Raw genomic sequence first — 25,137 nt, forward strand, 5'->3', positions numbered from 1 at the left:
AGTTGTTTATCTTAAAGAGTCAATCAAACGTTTACATGAGATTACTTGATATCTAAAATGTTATAATACAAGATAGAAAATAAAAGCAACTCAGACCGATTACGCATGTGTTTGGATCCATACATAACTATCTACCCTAAACAGTCACAGGCAACGTGGTCGCGGGCTAACAGTCACAATTAGTTCTCCATTAGGGCTACATGGCTCGGGGAACACTTTTGTATGTGTAGGGTAGTGGTACAAATCCCAAGAATGAAATACTTTCTACTGAGCATGTACAGAAAACTATATTTGTATTGTAACTGTACTTTAAAAATTTTAAGAGTCATACGTGTTCACCAGCACATAGCTAACGTATTTTTCCATCATTACAGGTATCTAAGTATTATTAAGAAATAACAAGGATTGGAGTCATCATGAAAATAGAAGTTCGCGTGATAAAGATGGCTCAGTTTTTTTATAATGAATCCTTGTAATATAAACAATGGTTTTGTAAGCGAATACTTGGGTATTTAATTCCCAAGTAAACTTTCAATGTAAATTAATATTTTAATCAACCTAAAGTCTTCCACTAATATCAACCCATAAACTTTGATATATTTACAAAACATGTACCAACTATTGGTCACACTCCTAGCCCTTAAGTCGGGGTGTGACAATTTGATATTTCAAATTTCGTATATTACAATCTCCCTCGGCCTTAGCTCATCATGACCAATTGTTTTTCAGTACTAGAGAGTAGTTTTATCAAATAGATTTCATCTGAAAACGTGTTAGTGAAGAAGAGATTTTCATCCTGACTTTATAGAAATGTAAGTGCGGATGAGTCTAAGGATGAAAATGACAGCTAACAAATTATGTTATAAACTACTGAAATTGAAAAACTTCAAAAAAAAATGTTATAGATAAAACCAATGTTGTAAAAGTAGGATTACAAGGCAGAGTACTCTCCGAGTACTCGCTACAAGGTATGTCACCGAGGCGAGTTTTAGTAAATCCGCCTAGTTACTAAGAATCGGTCAAATGTGGTCAACCTCATCCATAATCACATCTTATCGGGGAACTTGGACCGATTTTGACTCAAAAAAATAAAACATAATTGTTATTTCAACAATATTAAAGAACAAATATCATTTTTTTAATTAATGGTTAGTAATTTTTAGAATATTTTATATTTAAAAATGTATTTCTTTTATTTATATTGATATTCACCTATTTTGTTATAAATATTAGTAAACTTAAGATATTTGACATATATATAATAACCAAATATTAATTTTCTTTATATTTACCATATCCGAGTACTCTCCGAGTACTCCCCGAGTACTCCGAGTACTCCCTCCAAGGGGGTTGGTCGCCTAGGGACCGCCTAACGACTTTTGCAACATTGGATAAAACAAAACTTAAACTACTAAAATCTTTTAAACAACTGATTATAACCATCAATTGCTTTCCCTCGGCTCTTTGTTCTTTAGTAGTTAATCATCAATCAGTCAAATATATTCAGTAGATTCATCATTAGTTTCTATCAGGTGTTTAGGAGCAATAATTATTATTTTATAATAGTGGAGAACAACTAATTTGATTCCTAGCCATCAGTCATTTCTAGATTCCAACATATTCACTTCAAAAAGGGTTGCTACAAATTTTTGGAAGGAAGTAATTCGCTCGCATGGATTCCCGCGATCCATCGTATCTAAAAGAGATGTGGTTTTTCTAAGCCATTTTTGGCGGGAACTATTTCGCTTGAGCCAAACTAAGCTACAGTTGAGGACAAGTTACCATCACTAGATGGATGAGCAGACAAGAGTTATGAACGGTTGCCTTGAAGCCTATTTATAGTGTTTTGCTAGTGAAAACCCTACAAAGTGGAGTACTTATTTACTATGAGCTGAATATTCGTATAACACGGGGTATCACATGAAAACAGGCACCACCCCTTCCACTTTCGTCTATGTTAGAGAGCCCCCTTCCTTATTGCCTTATGTCATGGGGGAGACTAAAAATGCATAACTGAAGCAACGGTTAATAGACTAGGATGATATGCTAAAGCTTCGTAGAAATAATCAAAAGGACCCTAGACCGGATGATGAATCATGCTAACCGAAAACAAAGAGATCTGATATTTCAAGTTGGGGATTTTGTTTTCCTAAAAATTCAACCCTACCGTCAAAAAATTTAGCCAATGGTCGCTATGAAAAACTTTTTCCGTGCTTTTTCAGTACATATCGTATTTAACGTGCGGTGGGTGTTTCTTATGAATTGGAGCTCATGCCTACTTCTAAAAATCACCAAGTTTTCCGTGTGTCCATGTTTAAACCCGCCCATGGATCTTTCTCTTCTTACCAGCAACCTCCATTACCCATCACTAAACATTGGGAAATTTACTTAACACATTTGGTTTTGGAAACTGGTATCTTGGTCTAATCGCCCAGTGGAAGAAGCTACCGGGGAGTCCTATGATCTATTGGTAAAACAACTTCCTACATTCCGCCTTTAGGACAAGGTGTTTTACCGGGAGGGAAGCAATGATAAAGGCCAAATTAAAGTACATGCGAGAATAAGGAAACGTGTTAATAAGAGAGTGAAGAGCATTTTCTATGACAACATTTACTAAATGTAATGGGTTAATAAAGGCAAGTTTTTTACTTGTGTATTCTTCATTCTAGTTTTTCGTTATCAAGGTATTGTGTAATTTGAGACTTAAACTCTCTCAATTGGGTTGTTTGTCAAAGTTTGAATAAAAGTTGGCTACTTGAATTTTAGATCTTGTTGTTTTATCTTATAATTCGCATATAAAACCGACATAACCAGGACCCTAATTGTAACATTCATCTAAAGTTAACTAAACTAAAGCGATTTTAATATACGTGTGTTTATCTGCACTAAATAAAACTTGTGTTCATAAATAATCCGTTAACTTATTAATACTGTTCAATTGAAAATAAAAATGTACTCTCTAGATTAAGTAAAGATTAAGTGATTGAAAACGATATTAACATTAGTTGAGTAAATCAATTTAATTTTTTGGGCTTGAAGTGCTTGTTTTAATGATAAAATTCAATTGGGTCGCCCTTAAACAAAGGGGTGGCAATCGATGCAATTGATTTTTGCAGCATGACCACAATTTACCTCTTTTCTTAACGGCTACACATACGCACTAAAAATAATATTACACCACTTCAAAGTATAAACATAAAATAACTTCAAATAAGCATATATACTACGTGGATTATATTACAAGTAAAAATTATACGATGGTAATGATATATATATATATATATATATATATATATTCCTCACTTGAAGCACTTGGCATACAAAAGAGCCTCACCCTCTATAGGATTGTGATCTTTAATCATTTGGTTCACACGTTCCTTTTGCACTTCATCTGAAGGATCCACCTTTGTCCACTCATAAAGCTCCATGTCGTAGCATTCATCCATTACAAACTTTGGGATATCTAGGCCCCGGAATAGCCACATGCCCTTAACCTTGAATGGGGGTTTATTTCCTACAATCAACATTTTTCCAAATGCGTATTTTCTTGCCAAGTCCATACGTTGAAGGAAACCACCAACCTTGTTCATTGTCACAGACGACACTGAGTTTTTATTGTTGTATTTATATTCACAAAACCAAAGAGAGTAGCCTTCTGGATCAAACATCTCCCAAAAACCTATAAGAAGGCCAACAAAGTATATCAAACTAATGCTTGCAAATATTCACCAAAATAGCAAAAGAACTATGACTAATCTTTTCATATATTGAATAAAAGGATCCAAATACAATAAAGAGGTAGATAAGCGGGCAACAGGCTGCGCCGCCACCCCTTTTGAATGACTAATGCAAAACATGCAATCATATAAAAGCATAAAATGGATAGTTGAGGCCGTGAGGGTACCTTTAACCGCAATCTCAAGAAAATTAGACTTGGTGTTAGAGTAAAGCCTCTTCCAATCATCCAAAATAATCTTACTTGGTGGCAACAAATCAAGAAGGTTTTTGGCCTTAGAATTTGGTATATCTTCTTCCTTTGGCATGCCAGAACTTTCATTTGTTTCTACTATTTTTGGCTTAGCATATGCATTTGTTTTACTAAATCTCATGTCATGCTTCAGCTCACCAATTATTTCTGTCTGCTTCAACTCACCAATTATTTTTCTAAAGTTCAGTTGATTAACCATTGTCCAAAAATACCTTTCAACATGAGGAAATTCGGATGTGAAGCTTTTAGTCATCATGAATTTGAAGCCCGAGTATAAATTGCATGTCATAATGATGTCAGCCAAGGTGACAGCATCACCAACTAAGAAAGTATGTGAAGTAAGATATATGTTTAGGGCGTCAAGAGCTCTCTTCAAAGCAGCAACAGAAGCCTCTTCAATCTTCAACGCATGTTAAAAAGAAATACCTTTTAGTTCTTACACATGTCATGATTAGCATCTTATAGGCCACTAAATAAACATTTTGCATAATGTAGAATAAAATTTGATGATCTTGGAGTATCTAACTGAAGAAGACATAATTTGGTAATTTGGATAACTAACCAAAGACACATAGTTGTCAAGGCCAATTCTCTGCCTCAACCATGTCAACAAATTTAAATCAATCTCCATTGAGGCAAAATCAATCCACTGTTCTATTTGTCCCTGCAAGACCAAAACTTCAATTACAAGAATCACAGCACTAATTTAGTAATGAATAGGAATAAGAAAAATGAAAAGGCATACATATTCGACTGGTGAGGATCCAAACAAACCAATGTCTGTGTTCAGGCGCGCAACTGCGATATAAAATATACCACAATGTATATGTTTATGTTAGCAAATGGTTACAAAAAATTGCCACATGATCGATCACTCACCATATCGAGTAATGGCATTACTCTCGAATATAACTCCATCAGGAGTCTCCAAAACTGGAACCTTCAGAACCGACATGAAATTTGGATTTCGTTAATTGAAGAAAGTGCTTAAAAGATGGTGAAACTTGATTAAAAGAACACGCGTACCTTCCCAAATGGGTTCATATTAAGGAACTCTGGTGTTTTATTTGACACACCCATCTCAAAATTTTCAGGGCACTTAACATCAACACCGACATATTCAGCAGCAATCAATATTTTTAAAGCATTCTTGTTGGGTTTTCCCACATGCATGACCTAAAACAACATTTTAGTTCTAAAAGAAAACATCTTCAACTATAACAAAGACAATTAACCACACCACATCAAAGAGAGTAACAAGTATATATCCTTTAACTTCAAATCGGATATTTAGATGAATATGAATTTCATACTTAACTATGTCATGCAATTTGTTTTTCAAGTTTATGAAATTGTTATTGCCATTGTGGTACTGCTGTGAGATGATGTGAACCACTGTTAACCCAAACACACTATGTTGTGATTAAACTTGCTAAGGAAACCATATTATTGGATTTTTTTCTAAGTTAAGAAGTTGTGTAATGTAATAATGTAGCCCTACAACCGTATAAAACAGCAAATGAACTATTGTGTTTGTTTGACTTACAATCAGTATTCTGTTTGTTGAAAATACAATCGATATTGAGCACCAAATCCAATGAGCACGCTGATTTAAGATTAATCAACCTCAAACTTTTCCTTTATATTATGAACTCTACAAACTTATAGATATGACCAATCATCTACTTTGTATGTTAACACTTCTATCTTAATAGAACTATCATTAGTTATAACCATACCTCAAACAATACAAGATAAACAAAACACAATTTAAATAACACTAAAACTTAGGATACTTTAACTTCAGGATTAATCTTGATCTTTCTTGATGTCAACCTTCTATTATGGAATTCGTTTTTCCTTTGATCATAAATTATTGTCAACAGAGTAATAAGATAAGAACAAGATTGATGGTACTTTTGTAAAGTAAAATATAGCTTTTAACTTTTAAGATCGATATTAAGATATTTGTATAATAAAATAAGGGATATGAATACGGGACATGTCCCTTGATCATATATGTTCGCAAATAACTCCCACTAACAGTATTAACTATTATATATATTGGGATATTTTAATAAGAATAAAAAAAACTAATGATCTAGCTTATACAATTAGGACAGGACCTTCTTAAACTAGATTATGGTCATGCCCAGGTCTTTCTTTAAACGTTGAAAGTTACCAACTTATAGAGCTTTGGTAAAAAGATAAGCAATTTGTTCTTAAGTTTAGAAATACAAACAGTGGAAAATTTTATGAATAGTTGGTTTAATTTTTTGGAAATCGAAAAACCCGTGTATTGTTGTCGGTGGAGACGAACAATTGGTTTTGCTTTGCCTTGCAACCAAAACCGTATGTACTCTTCATGGTTAAAATGGTTGGCTTTGATTCACATTGTGACAAATAAACTCGTACACCATTGTGTTTTAGAGTAGTTGGTTTGAGTTACAATCAGATACCCATGTGTTGTGTCGATTGAGAAGAATAATTGGTTTTGGTTGCCTTAGAAATTTCGTGTACCACCCTTGGTATAAAACAGTTGGTTCTGATTCATTTTGTTACTGAAAAGCGTCTACCATTGTTGAAACTATTGGTTTTTATAGCTAACATGTGTACTGTTTGTAGAATTAGCAGCGGGTTTTGATTAGTCTTAAGTTATCAGGCGACCAAATAACCAGTGCACTGTTATTGTTAAAGGTTGATATCGATTTGATCCGATAGTAATTAACTTGAAATCAAAAGTTGATCCGAAACCAGTGATAGTCAATTTGTTAAGATTGGGACAAACAAAGCTCTAAACATTTTTTAAGTCAAGGATAAATTGTAACTTCAAAAGAAGGAGAGACATCCATGAGCTTTCAATGTCATGTGCTAAACTCCACAAACTACACCATTTGAGCTATATTAGATCGATTTTTAATGCCTATGGAATTTGGGAAGGCGTTAAACCAAAAGCGGAAACTAAAGTTGATTAGAACAATACGCAATTTTATTACTATACCAAGCGATTCCAAAAAAAACACAGTATTATAAATTATAAAGTTTACTTTAACAAAGGAAATATGGGGCGCATTAAAGGTTGACGTGTAGGAGTTAAAAGAGTTAATTAAAGAGGCTTGGTGAGAAACACTCGAGTCAAATTTTGAATCTTTAAGAAAGGATATTGACAAGTCATTTGTCATTTATGTCAGAAAAATTAGTGAGAATGCATCAAAAGCCAACAATCTTGGGCGTACTATGAATGACAAAACTACTATCAATCTTGGGCGTACTATGAATGACAAAACTACTATGAATGGCAAAAATAAAATAGTCATTTTACTTTCAATACTTGTATTTGCTTAAAAGTGATATAAACTCAAAATTCTGTACGTCTGATTCTTTAAGTGATAATTAATGCAGTCTGGGACCAACAAAAATAACACTAACAAAACTAATAAAGATAGTCTCGTTAAATATTTGGGAAATTTTTGTACACCCACCATATACAAATCCAAATGAAAATAACATAAATAAAACTTATGTTAATAAATTGATTCAAATTGGGGTCTTCAAAATGAGCTTGAATCACGTCTCCATGTAGATCTTTTGTGTAGCCTTCAACGATAGTTTGAATCGTGTCTTCCTATACGAACGATCATTTGGCTACAAGAATGAACAAACTAATATTGACGGTTATGGATAAGGATTAGTGTTCAACATGGATCCCTTAAAAGCATATTTCACACCTCTACTTAGACAACACGTAGAATAATAGCCGAAGCAATATGTACTGTCGGGGAAAGCCACACGCCTGAGGTTACCTCACCGGATAAATGTTTAGTGTTTGAACTTGTGGAAAAATAAGAATGTGAAGGTAGAATCGAATGGAGAGTACTTCTCTATTTGCTACCAAGCATATAGGTCTTCAAGTTTCTTTTCTCTACTTTTGTTCTTCTTTAACTAAGGCACAAAGCCTTCCATTTATAAAAGAACGTTAGGATTAGTGAAGAGTCTTACAATAAATCTCAATTATGTACATTAAGAGTAACTTAATTCTCATTATGGGCATTTAAGAAAAGTCTCACAAGATGTATATGAAGAGTGTAACATTGATCTGACATTCATTAAAAAATTTCCAATAAAAAGTTCAATCACATTGTTGTTGTGATCAAACAATTTGTTGATCTTAGTGCAATGCCATTCCAAGAAGCTGTTGCAAGATTGAAGGCTATGGAGGAACGCCCCATGAAGAAAATCAATGAGGAAGACGTGCATGACAAACTCTTGTTCACCAAAGAAGATGGAACGGACAAAACCAAATAGCATAAATGTGAATATTGCGATCATGAAAGTTCAAAACAAGAAAACAGATAACGTGGTCGAGGAAACAAATTGGAATTCAAGGAAAAATAAAGGATGAAAATAAGTTCATCAAAACAAGGATCACATAAGATGTTTCAAGTGTAATGAACTTGCGCATTTCAAACTGGGGATAAAAGAGTGGAAGCAGCTTGGCTCGAGAGGAGGATGACGAGCTTCACTTGACTTTGACTAGTTTTGAACTTCAGTTGCTGAAGTAGAAGATGTCATCAAAAGAGATGACGAGCAAAAAATTTTGAAAATGAAAGCCAAATCCAATCTTGACCTCTCTATGAATATCCTTAATTACTTATAACTCTTCCTCAGTTAATATCCTCCATCTGGCTTGCAAAGCCATGAGTCTAGCTTTGATCCCTTCAGAAGTGGTTGAAGTGACCAAGGCGTCTTTCGTTGTCTCTTGGAAATTAAGCTTTTGGTTCAGGGTACTTGGATTTTTCTTTCTTTCTTGCACAAGATTCATGTAAGCAACCCTTAACTTATCAATTCCCCATCTGGTAGATTCTATTATGGTATGGAACTTTGCTTCATCCAGTTCCATCTTCAATTTGAGGATTTCTTTTTTTCTTACCCTCTTCCAACCTTTCCTTTACTATTTTCTAATCAGGTTCAGGATGATCCTGATTAGGCTCTTTAAGAAGCTTTTCCATCCTCCCACATTCAGCTTGTTGCTCTTCATACATCTATCCTTTGAATTTGTAGGGAGAAACTTTGTACTTAGCATGCTCCTGAAGCCATATAAATGTTGACTTTTTTGCCTTTGACAATATACCCTTATCATCAACGGTCTTCCGGAAATAGCTAAGCTTCTCTCATATGCTTCTTGTTCAAGGTCTCTTGTCATCAAAAGTTCTTGTTAGTAAACTCTTGTAGCTTCTTCATCAAACATTATTCTAGCTGCTTTGACCAGGGCCTTTGCTACCTCCCTCTCTTGAAAAGAGATAAGGTCTTCAACACTATTGGGTTTGAATTTCTTGGCAGGTGGAGAATGTGGTGAATGATCTCCTTTTGGCAGAATTAGCTTTCTCCTCTTCAACTACTGTCAGAAGTCTCTTGAACAAACTTTGGCTTCAAGGTATCATCATCTTTTGGATTAACTGTTGGTTCTTGTGGAACCTTGGATGCTTCAACAGTCTCTGAAACTACTATTGGTTCTTGTGCGGCATCAAAAGTTTGAGAAGCTTCAACAACTGAAACAATTGTCTGTCTTTGTAGAACATCAGCAGATTAGAAACATGTTGGTCTTGTATCAACTGTTGGTGAAACAACTGATTGGTGTACATTAGCAGTTTGAACTACTGGTATTTCTTGTGATTCATCAGTTGTTCAAGTAACAACTGGTCTTTGTGAACGTTCCTTTCCCTTTCCACATCTTTGATACTTGGCATTTAGTCTTTTTGTTTTCTGATAAACTTGTTTCATCTGGTTTCTCTTTTAATCATCTCACTAAGGCTTTATATATTGCCTCTTTTTTTTATAACCTTGTGTGCTTGGCAACAAGAAACGGGTCACCTTCGTAAAATCTGGAAAAACACTTAAAGCAAAGAAGCTTGAGCTTGTTCATACTGATGTGTATGGACCAACACCAGTATCATCATTAAGAGGCTCCAACTACTACGTTACTTTCATTGATGATGCTACACGGAAGCTATGGTCTATTTCTCAAAAAAAAAGTTTGAGGTATTTAAGGTTTTCAAGAAATGGAGGGCAGTCGTGGAGATGGAAACGAATCTGAAAGAAAAGTGTTTAAAGTCTAACAATGGCGGGGAGTACATCAGCAAGGAATTCGTTAATTACTGTGCTGAGAGGGGTATAAAGATTATTAATATCGTAACTGGTACGCCACAGTAGAATGGAGTGTCCAAAAGAATTAATAGGACACTAAATGAAAGAGCTAGGTCAATGAGATTAAATGCAGGGCTTCCAAAGACCTTTTGGGCAGATGTGGTAAATACTGTTGCATATCTTATAAACAGAGGACTGTCAGTTCCTCTTGGATTCAGAGTTCTAAAGGAAGTATGGAGTGGAAAAGAGGTAACATTCAAACATCTTAAAGTGTTCGGTTGTGATGCTTACATTGGGATAAAAGATACAGAGAGGGACAAGCTTGACCCTAAGGCAAAAAAGTGTACTTTTATAGGCTATGGAGACGCAAAGATGGGCTATAGGCTTTAGGATCCAGAGGCCAGAAAAGTATGTAGGGCTCATGATCCGGTTTTTAATGAAGCAAGACTTTACAAAGATAGAAAGTCATTCACAAAAGAAGTTGATAAAGAACATGTAGAGTTTGAAGATACAAGTGAAAAGGTTGATAGTCATAGTTCAGAAGATACAACAGAAGAGGTTGAGGAACAAACAGATTATCCATTGTACTGTGATAATGAAAGTGTTGTGAAATTAGCAAAGAATCATGTGTATCATGGTAAAACTAAGCACATTCATATGCGTTATCATTTCATTAGGGGTTCAGTGAGTGATGGTACTATTCAGTTGAACAACATTAGGGGAGACGGGAATCCGACGGATATGTTTACCAATGTTGTGACCTTGGATAAACTAAAACTCTGTACCTTCAGTTGGTCTTCAGGAATAGTGTTGAGGAGGTGGCGACGAACAGTGGAAGACATGATATATATTGAAGACTAAAGATTATAGGTGCCGGTGTGTTTACAGATGGAGCAAGTGAAGACGTTTCGAGGCTCCGGGTGGGAGATTGTTGGGTTTAATATGGGTTTAGCCCCGGCCTGTCTTGGGTTAGGCAGTTGAAGACTTGAAGGGTTGAACGGGCTGGCAACCAACTCAACTTTAGTGGCCCGTTTTATATTACTTCTTGTAACTTGTGGAGAAAGAAATAAACCCTAGTTAGCCTCCCTATATAAACAATGTTGTATCTTGTAATTCTTTGTAATTCTTTGAGCACCTCAATAAAAGAAGAGACTATGTTCGTTGCCCATGAACGTAGGTTACACACCATGACCGAACCACGTAAATCCGGTGTTCATCTTTACTATTTACTGCATATTATATTGTTTGTGTGGTGTGTTTGTTTTTTCGTGATAACCTACTGCCTCCAAAACATATATATTGGTTCTTGGTATTTTTGTGTTGCAAAAGGGTTACTGCCATCCTTCACGTATTATTATTATTCACCATCAGTTATTATTAATTAATATAGCCACCAACTAATATTATGAGCATAGATCAGAAGGAAGCCGTGGGTGTTCAGTTCAAGAGCAAGAGTCATTATCCAGGGTCTGGTTTATATTCGGTTCTAGTTTGGTTGCTTGAATTAATTAATTTGAGTTCAATAATACTTCTCGTTGTTTCCGTTGCACGTATTATTCTGTTTAGAAATCAATTAAAAATATTGTTAATTTCTTAAGGCATGTGCCGTTGTATTGTATTGATTTCTTTAACCCTATCCGACTCCTTTCGGTTCAGCCACGTACACGTAATACCTAACACTAACAAGTGTTTCAATGCATTTAAACTTCACTTTATTTTTTGGTGGTGGATTTATTATTTTGAATGAACACATCTGGTGTGACAAAAATCTTTATGTGTTCAACTGCCTTTAAAAATCAACAGTTTTATGTTAAATGATTGTTTTTTTGACAAACATCACATGGATTTGGAAGCAATTACTTCTTTGAACCATTTTAGATGTTTTTTCTATGCCACACCCAATTTATCAACAACTTTTCATAGTGATTTTGTCCATGTACGAATGTTGGATGGACTACAGTTTGAACATTGTCAGATGATCCAATCTTGAGTTGTTAACAAATTCAGGAGCAGTTGCTACTAGCCTTGTGGATTAAGTATTCTTTGAAACTACCGATATATTTAAAGCTTTAGCCGTTTGAGTTGAAACTATTGATGTTTTGGGCACATCAGTTATTTTGATTGAATCCATAGTTGTTGATGGAACTACTAATGGATTATAATCAACCATTGGCTTTTGACCAGTCAATTCTGTAAAAGAAATTGGTTAGAATCCTTTTAATGCATTAGTTGTTTGAAACCCATTTCCATTTTTATTTTGATGAGCAAGATTTAATGAAACAGTATTTTGTGAAACAAAAAATTGAGCTTGTTTTGAGAAAACAGCTTCTTCTTCAAGCTCATATATGCATTTATAAGGGGTAATTGGTGAATAATCCTAAGGTTGCTAAATGTGATTATACTCGGTTTCAAATTTCACATTGTTATTGGACTTTTTGCTCAACGACATTTTGAAGCTTTACTTGATTCGATTCATTTCTTGCAATTGACTTGAGTGTTTTTCAGTATTTGTCTGCATTCATTATATTTGGTTAACAAATTTGCAGGATAAGCATTCTTATCAGACAAATCTTGTTTTAATTACAAAATATCTTTTTCTTTTTCACATAATTTGAAATCTAAATTAGACTTTGATTTTGAAACAACCGATTCAAGTTCAGCAATTTATTTAGCAGTTTCATGTTTGCTAATTTTATGTTAACAAATGCAATAATACACCGAATAGTTGTTTGGTTTCTAACCATTAGTTCTCTGATATGTCCAAAAGGTGTGGATGTCATAATGTTGATGGAGATCAAAGCTAGCGAGCGGTGCCGGTGGCGAACAGCGCTTCAAGCGTGTTGGGTCCGTGCCGGTGGCAAAGTTATTATCGAAATTTTACCGCCCAAATCTTCCTTACACAATTATTCAACCTTTTTTTGTTTGATTTTCTAAAAGAAATAATAAAGGATGAAGATGATAGAGACAAGTAGGTTGTATAAGAAGAAAATCAAGTTTTAAGGTTTAGATTTGAAGCCCAAGTTAAACCCAATTGACTAACTTGGTTTATTTAAGTACTAAATATTTTATCTAATTAAGTCTCAATTTTAATTGTAACTAAATTAAAATGATATATTAATTAATCTTTTGGTAATAATTTATATTTGTTAATTTTAAAAAAAATCGAAATACATATGTTTGTGTAACTTTTATCTGAACCCGGTATAAATTTTAACGAAAAAAAATTTTCTTTCGAAACAAATATAATTAATTAATGAATGTTACTCCCTCCGTCCTATTATAAATGTCCTCGTTTGATTTTTCAAGTCTTTCTTGTTTAACTTTGACCGATAATATTTTTGTTTGTGTTATATAATATTTGATGTAAAATATATGAATGGATTGGGTTTTAAATATATTTTACATTGATATAATTTTCATCAAGTATGAGATGAACAAAAATATTTACGGTCAAAGTTGCAAAAGAAAGACTTGAAAAGTCAAACTAAGACACTTATAATGGGACGGATGGAGTATTTAATTTTGACTTAATTTTATTTAGTTATATTACATTTAATTTAAGTTATATTAATTTGTTTTTAGTTATACAAATATTATTTAATTTAAAAAGGTAGGGAAGTGATGAATTGGTGAATTAATGATCATTTCTATGATATTGTGGAAGATAGTGGAGTGTAGTGGGGTATGATGTTGCGCTGACATGGTATTATGAAGTGGGAAGCAAAATAATGTCCACACCTGATAGTTTTAGACGAGATTTATCTTTGGATGATGTTGCTCTAATACCACTTTATTAAGTTTAAATAAGATAAAAACAAGATCAACGGTTTGTAAACTAAATTATAGTTTGTAAATTTTGTTGCTAGTTCAATCATAGATGTTTACAATACTTTGATATGTATATGTTATAACGAACGCGTATGATTAAGGGACATGTCCCTTAATCATGCTTATTCAAAAATAACATTCAATGCTGGTAACCGACACTAACGACATTACCTAACATGTTTAGGTGCGATGCTACACAAATACATGTATAATAATTGCCCGCTAAAAATCTATACATGTATAATAATTGCCCGCTAACAATCTACTTCAAAGTTCACACAAAACCAATAGAACAATATGAATATAGAACCCAAAATTCATGTATCGTTATGGAGCATCACAGTTTATAGGTTTTAGTAGAGTTTCTGGACTAAATCAGTAAATATGAATATGGTTTATAAGTAAAAACGACCTAAACAACTTGGGTTGGTTGGATCGCTGGACCCCAAACCATCATATAAGTGGTTCAGTTTGGTGTTTTACGGTTTGATAGGCTATTTTGTTCCTCTCAAAATTATCAGTCCATTAAATTTCTTTAAACCGATCAATACCAGAAATATTCTTAACTTCATATTCAAAACTTGAAAAAGAACATGAAAGAAATGTTAAAGCCTCCTAGTACATTTTACACAGGTAGCTACAAATCATATAACGCCGCCAAAAATCATATAACAACGCCTACACGTTAAACCCGGTTTTTAAACCATGGTCCAAACACTCATAAACAACCTACTCGATTCAGCTAAAAAAATAGCGAAAGTCAAAAGCAGTAAAAACTCACCAGAGCCATTCTTAAGGGAGTAGAGGTTCGTCAATGATATTGATCATATCATATCCGAAATACTAGAAACTTATACATGCCACAAATTATAACATGTGGGACATTGATAAGACCAATTTGAGATCAAATTCTTCGAACACGATAAATACTGAGATGATATTTTCAAGTCCACGACCTATTGTCAAAAGTGGTTGGCACACAATCATTTGAATATTCTTCAAACTAGTTTAAAATCTTTCGGCTTTATTAATAATTGGTCGGTCCGATTGTATGTTCCCCGTTACTATTAGACCAGGTATTTTTATCCTTTTGTTTGATATTTAAACTGCATACGGGTAAGTAAATTCACAAATTACATATATTTCATATTTATCTATAGTTATAGTTTTATGTGTGAGTGTAAATAGTAAGTAATCTTAATTTGTGTATAACAAAAAAAAATCTACTATTATAAAAGCAAAAATCATTATTGTGCTACATGGCACCTAATTGTCTAAATTTTTGCCAAGTGACATCATTATTGTTTAATTTGAAAGTAATAACTATATAATTAAAACAATTAATAAATATTTTAAACATTCCATATTAATGATTTATCTATAATTTTGTAGTAGTAAATAAATTAAAAATAAAAGTCACAACTATCTAATTAAAACAATTAATAAATATTTTAAACATTGCGCATTAATGATTTATCTATAATTATATAGTAGTAAATAAAATAAAAACAAATTAGAAATAAAAGGACCTATTTAGAACTTCTGAAACTCATTATAGTGTGTGTAAATTTGCGTTATATGTTTTGAGTTTATTAGTGATCGATTAAGAAGGTGCCACGATTCGTCTTTACTCTAAGAAATATGAAAATGGTTCATCTTATTTGATTATTTTTTTACTATTAATTCTATATAATAAACTTTTTATACGTATTGACAACTTTTGCTAAAGTCATGTAATTCAGTACTCAAAGAGAATAATATATTGATGATAGTGCATACCGGTACTATTTCTTTCAGATCTAATAATTATATGCCTTTTTTTGTCATATGTTAACTGATAGAGATATTTATTGTGCTTATTCATTATTACAAACTTGCACCAAACTAAAATAGAAAATAAGTTGTTTTAATCCCTAAAATTCACTGTTGTCATAGTGAGTTTTGTTTCCTTGATATCTATTTATATTCGTGAAACAAAATTCATATATTCTCGGAAGAGTATCCTGGCGCAGATGATGACATTGTGTTGTTTATTATAGGCACAACACACTTTTTTTTTGAAATCTTACAAGTTAAGGCCATAAAGTGTATTGGCTAATATAAATGATAGAAAAATGGTTGTAATTATGGGTGTTGCAAACCGATTTTATACAAAATCATTATAAAGAGTAAGATCACGAGTATGGTGTTAGAAATACTAATTTGTTTCTTTTAAGTTTGTTGTTTATTATTTATGATTTGTATGTGTTCTATATTCTATACAAAAATCTCAAAACTGTTTGATATATGGGAGGAATGATGATTTGGTTTTCAGTTAGGTACTTATTTGTTGTGAATAAAATCTTTGCAACGGCTTTTTTTTCACTGATTTATGTAATGGGTCACAACAAGTTTCATTTGAAACATGCCCACTTTTAGTATGACTAGAACATTTCGGGCAAGTTCAACTTGTATACGACCCTTTTAATTAAATTGGTCAAATTTGCTACTTGTATTCTCTATTAACTGGCAAAAAGGACGATTCGTGTCATTCGACGCAACACACAAGAACTGGTTTGGTTGGTACAAGTTAGGGTTATGACTGGTTATTTTAAGAAAATTATTAGTTTTGGTTCCGAACATATTTTCTTTACATTTTTTTTACATTTACACATAAATATAAAACTCACTATAACTATTTGAAATTGAAAAACATGTGATAAAATGCCTATAACTTTATTAGTATTACAATTTCTCTGCTGATATTACCAAATATACAGTTGCTCTTACTTCTAATTTTTGGGTGTGTTTGGGATTCCTTATTTGAGTTCAAAATGACTTTATGTAAAAAGTAATTATAAACTTATGACTTTTTGAAAATGAATTTGTATAAAAGTGTTTGGATTAACTTATGTTAATAAGTTGTTTTTTAAGGAATTTTTAGGAATATTATACCCTTTAAGTTAATAAGTTAGAGAATCATAACTTTTCAAAACCCTCTTATTTTGCCTTGGCTATAAGTTAAAAACCATAAGTCCTTATGGTTTGCCAAACACCTTTACACATTATTAACTTTTCTAAAAGTTTATAAGTTATAAGTCGGTGGAAATAAGGAACCCCAAACACCCCCTTATAACCTAGGCATGGATTAGAAATAAAGATATGAAGTCAGCCACATAAGTTTATTTTTTGTTGGTTATGGATGGATAATAATTTAATATCATTAAACCTCAATTTGAATCCTTTGGTAAATTTTTTGTACTGATAAAAACTCTTACAACTGTTAGTTCAGTAACAATATATGTCGAAACTAACACAACAATATAATTAGAAACAACTTTTTTACAATTTTCAGCTCTTGTGAATTTTCAAGAGTTTTAATGTGTTTTTTATACATGATTATTGCAATTTGAAGAGCCGGAATCATATAATAAGATAATGCATGAGATTTAATTTTTCAAACCCGTGTAATACACGGGTTTATAACCTAGTTGTTATATATATATATATATATATATATATATATAGGGTTGAGTTATAATAAGAAGATAAGTTTTTTAGGAAGGATAGGAAATAATCTTGTCCATTCATTTTAAACTTAAATGGTTGAGATTACATTAAGTGTAAAACAAGGGTAAGGGGATAAGACCATCTGTAGTCCGTGTGTTATGGTGGCGTTTGATGTGTGGGTAAAAGTACACGCCTTAAGTGTTTTATATTGTTTGTTTTACTTGTTTATATGTAACGAACACAAATACTTTGATAGGTTTTATGGTTACAGGTGTGCGGAGCTTAAAGAAACTAATTTAGAGCATTCATGATGGAGTGGAAATGAAAGTGATGATCCATGAGAAGATAGAGAATTGAAATACGAAAACGTGGCCGCAAACGGGGAGGAAAACAGAGTTGAAACGAAGATTTTATGTAGAAAACAGTTTTGGCCCAGCAGGACCGTAAGGCAGAGTGGTCTAACTGTAAGCTACGGTGGCCAGACCGTAGCTTACGGTCTGGTCTAACGGAAAATGGGTTTTTAGTGATTTTTCTTCCATATTTAAGGCCCAAAAACCCTAGAGTCGAGAGTATTCAAGAACCATCAGTTTGTGGACTTCTTGGAGGCGATATTCCACCATCATACACCATCCTAACACCTACTAATCACCACAATCATCCATGTTATCATCATCTCAATCAAGAATAAAGATCTTCAAGATGCATATGCTAGGCTAAAGTTTTTGTGACCATCTCCGGGCGTAGGGTTGTGTTTGTGGTTAGACTCTTTGGTATTTTGAACCTTAATATTGGATTTGGATTTGGTTAATCATTCGGTTAGTTGAATCTTTACATTTGTTTATGCATTTAACAGTTTTTCGTAATTGAATGTTTTGTGTTTTTATCAGTTTATTGATTTGTGGTCATCAACTTTTAGGATTAAGTTCTTTGAGTCATTGACCTGTTTATCATTAACCATTAAATCACTTACCTTTATCAAACCCTAAAACTGGTAATCAATTAGATTATTATTCAACTGTGCCAATTGTTCAGATTAAGTTTTGACAATCAGCAGAACCAAATATTTAGTCTTTTGCTTATTAATTCAAACAAAGAGATTTCCAAATAGGATTAGTTACTTGTCCAACTTGTTTCACAACCTGAAACCTGGAGATTGGTTATTTTCTCATAACTGTTTACAAATCAAAGTAACATTGTGTTTGCTTAAAAAATCTTTTAAACCGCTTGACATCGTTTGTCCACTTAGTTTAATAGTTTATAAATTATGAATTTGATTAGAACTTTCCACTGATTCCCTGTGGATTCGACACCTTACTTGCCCTTGCTAGTAAAGTTATTTTACAAATGTTTTTGATTGACCTTTCGACATCGATCAAAATGGCGCCGTTGTCGGGGAATCAAGACGCAAAGTGCTAGTTTAGTGTTTTGTTTACTTTTAGTTTTATTTTATTTTTGTCAGTTTTACGTTTGGTATATGTGTGTTTCATGTGTGCTGGTAACTCAGGATGACGTGGAGTTGGGTCTCTAACCCACATGAAGGATATAAGGCCATGGAGGACGATGACTCGTACCGTACACATTCATATCATGGCCCACCTTCACCAAACTCTCAAGGCTTCTACAAGTCAGATAACCAAATGAGCTTCAACCAGCAGTGTCGCAACATGCGGTACCAAAATTATTCATCGCCTCAATCTGATTATAAGGGTTATTATGGGTCAACTAAAGGTAACCATGAAAACTCGTATCAAAGAAATTCTCAATCTCAGAAGAGAATTAATTGTTACAAGTTTGAGGATGATTCGGAGTATGATAGTGAAGGGTCCGATACACCAAGTTTTGTAAGTTATCAAGAGGAGGATGACTACTACTACTACCATGAACATCCTCAACCAATATACGAGGAAGTCCCTCAACATTATAATCATGGTGGTACATATCAAAGAAATTATCAACAAGATCAAGAAGATTCTTCGGGTAACAAAGAAGTGTCTTGGAAAGATGTTATGGATTTTCTGAAGGAGATGAAGAGAGATCAAGAAGCTCACAATCAGGCTTTAAGTCAGAGGTTAGAACTCCATGAGATGTTTAATGACGCTCAAGATAAACTGGTGAGTCAACTATTAGAAGAGGTGGCTCAAATTGAACGAGAACAAGAAAAGTTGGCTAGTGGTGCCATGGTTGATGAGGAAGTGATAGAAGAGGCTCTTGATCTTTCAAAGAATGAATTTGAGGATCTGGTTTTGGAGAATAATACCACACCAATTCCTCTAGTTACTGAAGAGCCAATGAATGCATCAGTTGTGGTTGATGATGAGGATATAAAGGGGGAGGGTTAGGATCTTTTGGGGCATGAAGTTGAATTTTTAGACCCGATTGAAGACATAGTAACGTTTAAAGAATCGGTGACTGAAGTAACCCAGGTGAATCCCAGTCGTTCTCCCATTTTGGTCACGCATATAAATGAAGATTGGGGTGATGGTGCAAGTTCAAAGAAGAGGAAATTGAGTTTGGAAGACCTTGAACAAAATATGGTGAAGTGGCCTTGTATTCGGTTTACACACATGTCCACCACAGAGAAGAAGGTATGGGCACAAAACTTTAATTACTGAGCATACACGGGAAATTCGGTGGGAAAATGTTCGGTTCGACCACGATCGAATCCTAGTGTTTTAATCTCAAGAAAGAGGGTGCGGGCTCGATGTGTGAATTACCGGGTATATATGGGAAACGTTGAAGGTAAATGTTCATTCACACCGACTCATATTTGTTTATTAGATATCTTGAACATGAAGGAAGAAGCGGAGCCGAGATGTGTCAACTACCGAGCTTTTATAGAGAATTCGGTAGAGAAGTGTCCGCTTAGACCACCGTAAACGTCATACCAGGTAACGGTCTGGCTGAAGACCTTAACAAAAACTTAGCGCTAATCGGGAGGCAACTCGGATATTATTTTCAATTTGTATTTTATTTTATTTTTTTTAGTTTGTTTAACCGTTTTATTTCAAGCGTACCACTATAGCAAAATTCAAGTGTGGGGATGCCACACGGAAAAGTCAGAGTTTTATAGTGTTTCGGTGAAAGAATTTTAAGTTACGAGGTTTCGGATATCCGACGTGCTTTCATGTTCCTTTTGCTACAGTTGATTCAGGTACGTGTATATTTTTATTGTATTTGAACTTTGTGGGTGTAGTTCACTATAAACCCTCACGAGACCTTACTCGTCCACCCGGGCTTCCGGGGGGTTTAAAGGGCTTGTTGCATATGCTAAATGCAATCGTGATTCCTAAGAAAGTGAGTAGGTCTTTTAATATTTTTACTCGTTTAACAAATTCAATTATGAAATTTATTTAACTCGGCTTGGTAATTATAATCAACAGTTTTCCAAACAGTTTAAAAGGCATATTCTAATATTGTGAGAAGCATGCTTCTACACATGTGAGAGTTTGCAGATATTGTTGAGTGAGTTGAGGAGACATGTTCATCTGGAGCAAGCACGAGTACACACGAGTTACCTATATCAGGTGATTTCGTTTCATAGTTTTCTTTGTTTTATTAGTTGCGTTGTTAAAAGTGTAATTGTATAAATTATTATGACCATCACATTAAGCCCGGTTTTAAAATTAAAAAAATAATAAGCAGTAAATTTTAACTCAGTCCTCGTTAATGTTCTTTTAAAAGTTATATTTTTTAAACATTGAGGACAATGTCAACCTCAAGTGTGGAGATGGGGGAAAATTGAAATTTTGGCCTTAGAGTAGCTTGATTGTGCGCAAAAGCCGGAATTGTAACTTGTTAATTGCTAGTATTAATGCCAAGTAGAGGTCTTTGGTCATGGTCAATTTTTAAGCTTCTCGAAATTCTTCCCATGCAAATGTTTTTCAAAAGTTAGACAATTAAAATGAACCGTTTAGATGGGGATAACGAGTCATGGGGACAGGTACACATGTTTCATATCGGCAGCCTAATTCCTCCGGTATGTGTGTGAGATTTGCTTTATATATAATACACATATAATATATAGTATATACACATGTCATTTGAGTGCCATTATCGAGAGTAACCGGTATGTCCATGATATCTAGAACTTGGTTGTCTCATGCATTTCGAGATCTTAATACCACCACCTGTATGGAGAAATAGAACTGTAGAAAACCACTTTATATTGGCCTTACATATTAAAAAAAATAATAATAATACTCCATACCCTACATTATCCCTTAGGAGCCAAGTTTGTGCGTTTTCCCTTTCGTTTGTTTAAACCCACATTTACAAGCCATGTTTGCCTTGGCCTTTTGTTTTAACCCTGTGGATGAAACTTGGTATGTTAAGATTTGTATTTAAGTTGTTTGTCGAGCATAGTACACAATGTACGTATGTCTCGGGTCATTTATTTGTGTATATTGATGTTAGTTTTTGTTTAAAAAAAATAAGAGAGAAAAAGTAAAAAAAATCAAAGAAAAACTCAAAAAGAGTTGTGTTTAAAGTCGTTATTGATTGTAAATAATAGTTAGTGTGTTTGTTTGTTCGTTTGTTTGTTGGTGTCAATAAATTGGGTTTCATCCACCATAAGTCACTAAATAAATCCACTTCCACACCCCAACCTAAGCCACAGCAAAACCCTTAGTTCTTTTCTCTATGCAACCGGTTGGTAATGGGTGGAGATATAACTTGCTACCAAGCTTATTACATTGTGTTCATACTTGGTATTGAGGGCAGAGAGATACTAGCACATTTTTTGCTGGTCCAGATATTAAACTGAGATGAGAGATCTTATATTATGAGGGGTATGAACATGTGTGCCTTAACCGGAAACAAAGTACACTCGTTTGGGCGGTTTCTGTTGGAATTACGTATGCCCGAGACACATACTTATATTAATGTGGCTAACTGTGTTTGATCCAAGTCGGGTCATACCCAATAACAAGCTAGACAACACCAAATGTATTCTTTTAATGATTTGATCATTTAAACGAATACCGAACACTAAGTATTTAGAAAATTGGTTTTCTAAACAAACACACTTGAGGATTTAAATAAATTATCTAGATAATTTGTTTATATAAATTAATTATTTAATTGGTTAAATAATTATATAAATGTATGTACATTTTATAAAAATGAGTTTTATAAAATGAATGGAGATGTTTTAATGGTTAAAACAAAACAAAAAAAAAATAATAATAATAATAATAACCGTCCACCCCATGTGGGTGGAGGTTTTTGGTCCAATTAGATGGCATGCTACTTTTTGCATGTGGTGATGTCTTGTTTCAAAACTCTCCATACAAATTACATGCAAAGAACCTACTCTTGTAATTTTTTCAAGTGTGTTACAAGCTTCAAAAAAACTCTCTCTCCCTCTCTAAAAACTTACGGCCCATTTGGGCAGAAAATTGGGAGCTTTGTGAGATTGTTTTGTGTTCATAAATCCTAGCAAAACAACTTGGTGTTGTCACAAATAGCTTGGGGTATCACACTCTTGAGGTCTTCTTCTTTGGAGGCTTGTCATTCATCCACCATCCTCTTCAACAATCCACTTGTTCTTCTAAAGGTAGAAGAAGGTACAATTTACATTTTGTGAGCATATTGTTCTTGTAATTTTGATCCTAGCTCTTTGGGTTTTAGTTTTAACATAATGGTATGTTCATAACTTGTTTTAAAATCTTAGCTTCCGTTGCGTTTTCATGTTAAAATGGTTAACTTGAACTTTGATAATCTTGTATAAAACCCAACAATGGCATCAAGAGCCGGTTACAAGGACTTATGCTCCTTACATGTTCCTAAATTTCGGGTTTTTTCATGGGTGAAAAAGGGGTCCGAAAATTTGGTGGATTTTACCCCTCATGGTTTTGTAAGATCTTGACATGCATGGAAAGATCTTAGGAAACCATTTAACATTTGGATGTTGAAATATCAAAATTGTAATTTTTTGGGGATGGTGGCCGTAGCCTCTTGGGGGGGGGGCCGCTTTTTTGATGAAATTTAGGCATTGGTTGCTTAGGTTGCATGCTTAGAACATTTGGTATGTTTGGATGTGTCATAACCGAAACCTAGACCTTGGATGTGTTGATTGTTGTTTTGTGTATGTTGATTATGTTTATTATTCAATATGGTTGTAATAATTCATAATCTAAGGCTTGTGTAATTTATTTATTCATAAGTTGGTATGTAATAAGTAGATTAGTTGCATTTTCCTTTTTTTAGAAAAATATGTATTAGGATACATTTTGTAAAAATTAGAAGATGCAAGATTTGATGAAATGGGTTGGGCCGAAATTTTGGGCTTGTTGGGCCTCACCGGCCCATCATGGGATTCAAGCCCATTAGGCCCATAAATTTCACTCTTGGGCCCAAGAAGACTTTTGGAAGTTTGGAGCCCATTAACAAGCCCAACAAGAACACAACAACTTGGAAAGGATACTTGAAGCATTTGGATGCAAGATCAAGTGGGAGTCAACATTCCATCCTTGTGTCATGTTTTGTCCCTTAGGTGTGACTTATGACCTATACTTGTTTCGGCTAACAAGTATGGTCAAATTTAGCGGTTTTCGGTTATGACTATATTTTGCATGTGTATGCTTGGTTGTTTGTTTTACTTAATGTAATGTGTGGTTGATAGATATTAGGATATCCAAACCGTCACATAGGAACGACAACAAGCATAAAACGGGTTCTAATATATTTTTGGTAATATCGCGTCAATTAGTTTAATTAAATGGGTTTATTAAAACTAAGCGATCACTCACCTATAATAAAATTGGTTTTATTATAACTAGAACCTTGAAAATTGGTTTTCAAAATCGCCATATTTCTAAATGCATGTTAGGATATGGCATAATGTTTTTCAACTAGAATATTTGAAAATTTAAAATCCCTTTTTCATAATTACCAAAGAAACAAGTCTAACACCATCCTTTTGTATGACACTTAACGTATTAGGGAACTTTAAATGGGATAAAGGTCACCTAACCATTTTGAGCAAACTAATATACTTAGGGTAATATTAACATATTTGTGGGATAAAGGTCACCTAACCACTTGTATGTTAATCTTACATGTTTATACAAGTAGGACGACTTGAATTGGAAACCATGTGATAAAGGTCACCTAAGCATGGGATCCAATGGTGTTGATGGGATAAACATGCCAACACGAAATAAGGATTTCGAATGGTCCCATACCTCTAGAAGTTGCAAAGGGTTGCAATTGGCAAGGTTGACTACCTTGTTAAATCAAATAACGGGATAAAGGTCACCTAACCGAAATTTGATTTATCGTTGGATTCTAGAATTTAATTATTATTTTAAAATATGAAATAAAAGGGTATTAATAATTAAATTGATTATAATACTAAATAGAACTTTGTTAAATTTTGTAGATGGCCACTAACAATGCAAACACCTCTACCCATAACACCCGTAACCTATCCTTAAGAACCATCCTTGAAAAGGATCGTCTAAACCATAATAACTTTATGGATTGGTATCGCAACTTGAGAATAGTTCTCAAACAAGAAGAGATATCATATGTCTTAGACGATCCCATTCCCGATGAGCCTAACGTGGAAGATGAGGAGGCTTATAACGATTGGGTCAAGTACACCAAAGATTCGGTGCAAGCCTCTTGCCTCATGTTGGGGACTATGATTCCCGAAATCCAAAAGGATTTCGAGCATCATGGGGCAT

At 33.8% G+C, this 25,137-nt stretch overlaps 2 protein-coding genes across 3 annotated transcripts; one reads left to right on the forward strand and one right to left on the reverse strand.

Annotated features, from left to right (window-relative positions):
- Nucleotides 1–3,204: 3,204 nt before the first annotated feature.
- On the reverse strand, nt 3,205–14,974 carry LOC143636309 (elongation factor 1-gamma 2-like). The gene is made up of 7 exons (XM_077103943.1): nt 14,742–14,974; nt 5,015–5,164; nt 4,868–4,928; nt 4,734–4,786; nt 4,551–4,652; nt 3,905–4,388; nt 3,205–3,679 (listed from the first exon to the last, which is right to left on the reverse strand). The coding sequence occupies exons 1-7, from the start codon at nt 14,748–14,750 to the stop codon at nt 3,300–3,302; spliced, it is 1,239 nt and encodes a 412-aa protein (XP_076960058.1). The 5' UTR covers nt 14,751–14,974; the 3' UTR covers nt 3,205–3,299.
- A 3,840-nt stretch (nt 14,975–18,814) lies between these two features.
- LOC143636055 (uncharacterized) lies at nt 18,815–20,931 on the forward strand. 2 transcript variants are annotated; one of them, XM_077103740.1, is made up of 2 exons: nt 18,815–19,836; nt 20,032–20,931. In XM_077103740.1, exon 1 carries the CDS (start codon nt 18,955–18,957, stop codon nt 19,786–19,788), a length of 834 nt encoding a protein of 277 aa, XP_076959855.1. In that variant the 5' UTR covers nt 18,815–18,954; the 3' UTR covers nt 19,789–19,836; nt 20,032–20,931. The 2 variants fall into 2 exon arrangements, with proteins under 2 accessions (XP_076959855.1, XP_076959862.1); XM_077103747.1 differs by having other exon boundaries at nt 18,815–19,118; nt 19,203–20,930.
- Nucleotides 20,932–25,137: the final 4,206 nt, after the last annotated feature.

The sequence above is a fragment of the Bidens hawaiensis genome, unplaced genomic scaffold (genome assembly GCF_021521415.1).
Source record: "Bidens hawaiensis isolate Kalapana, Puna unplaced genomic scaffold, B.hawaiensis_p1.1 tig00000566_1, whole genome shotgun sequence".
In the NCBI taxonomy this organism is placed as follows: Eukaryota; Viridiplantae; Streptophyta; class Magnoliopsida; order Asterales; family Asteraceae; genus Bidens; species Bidens hawaiensis.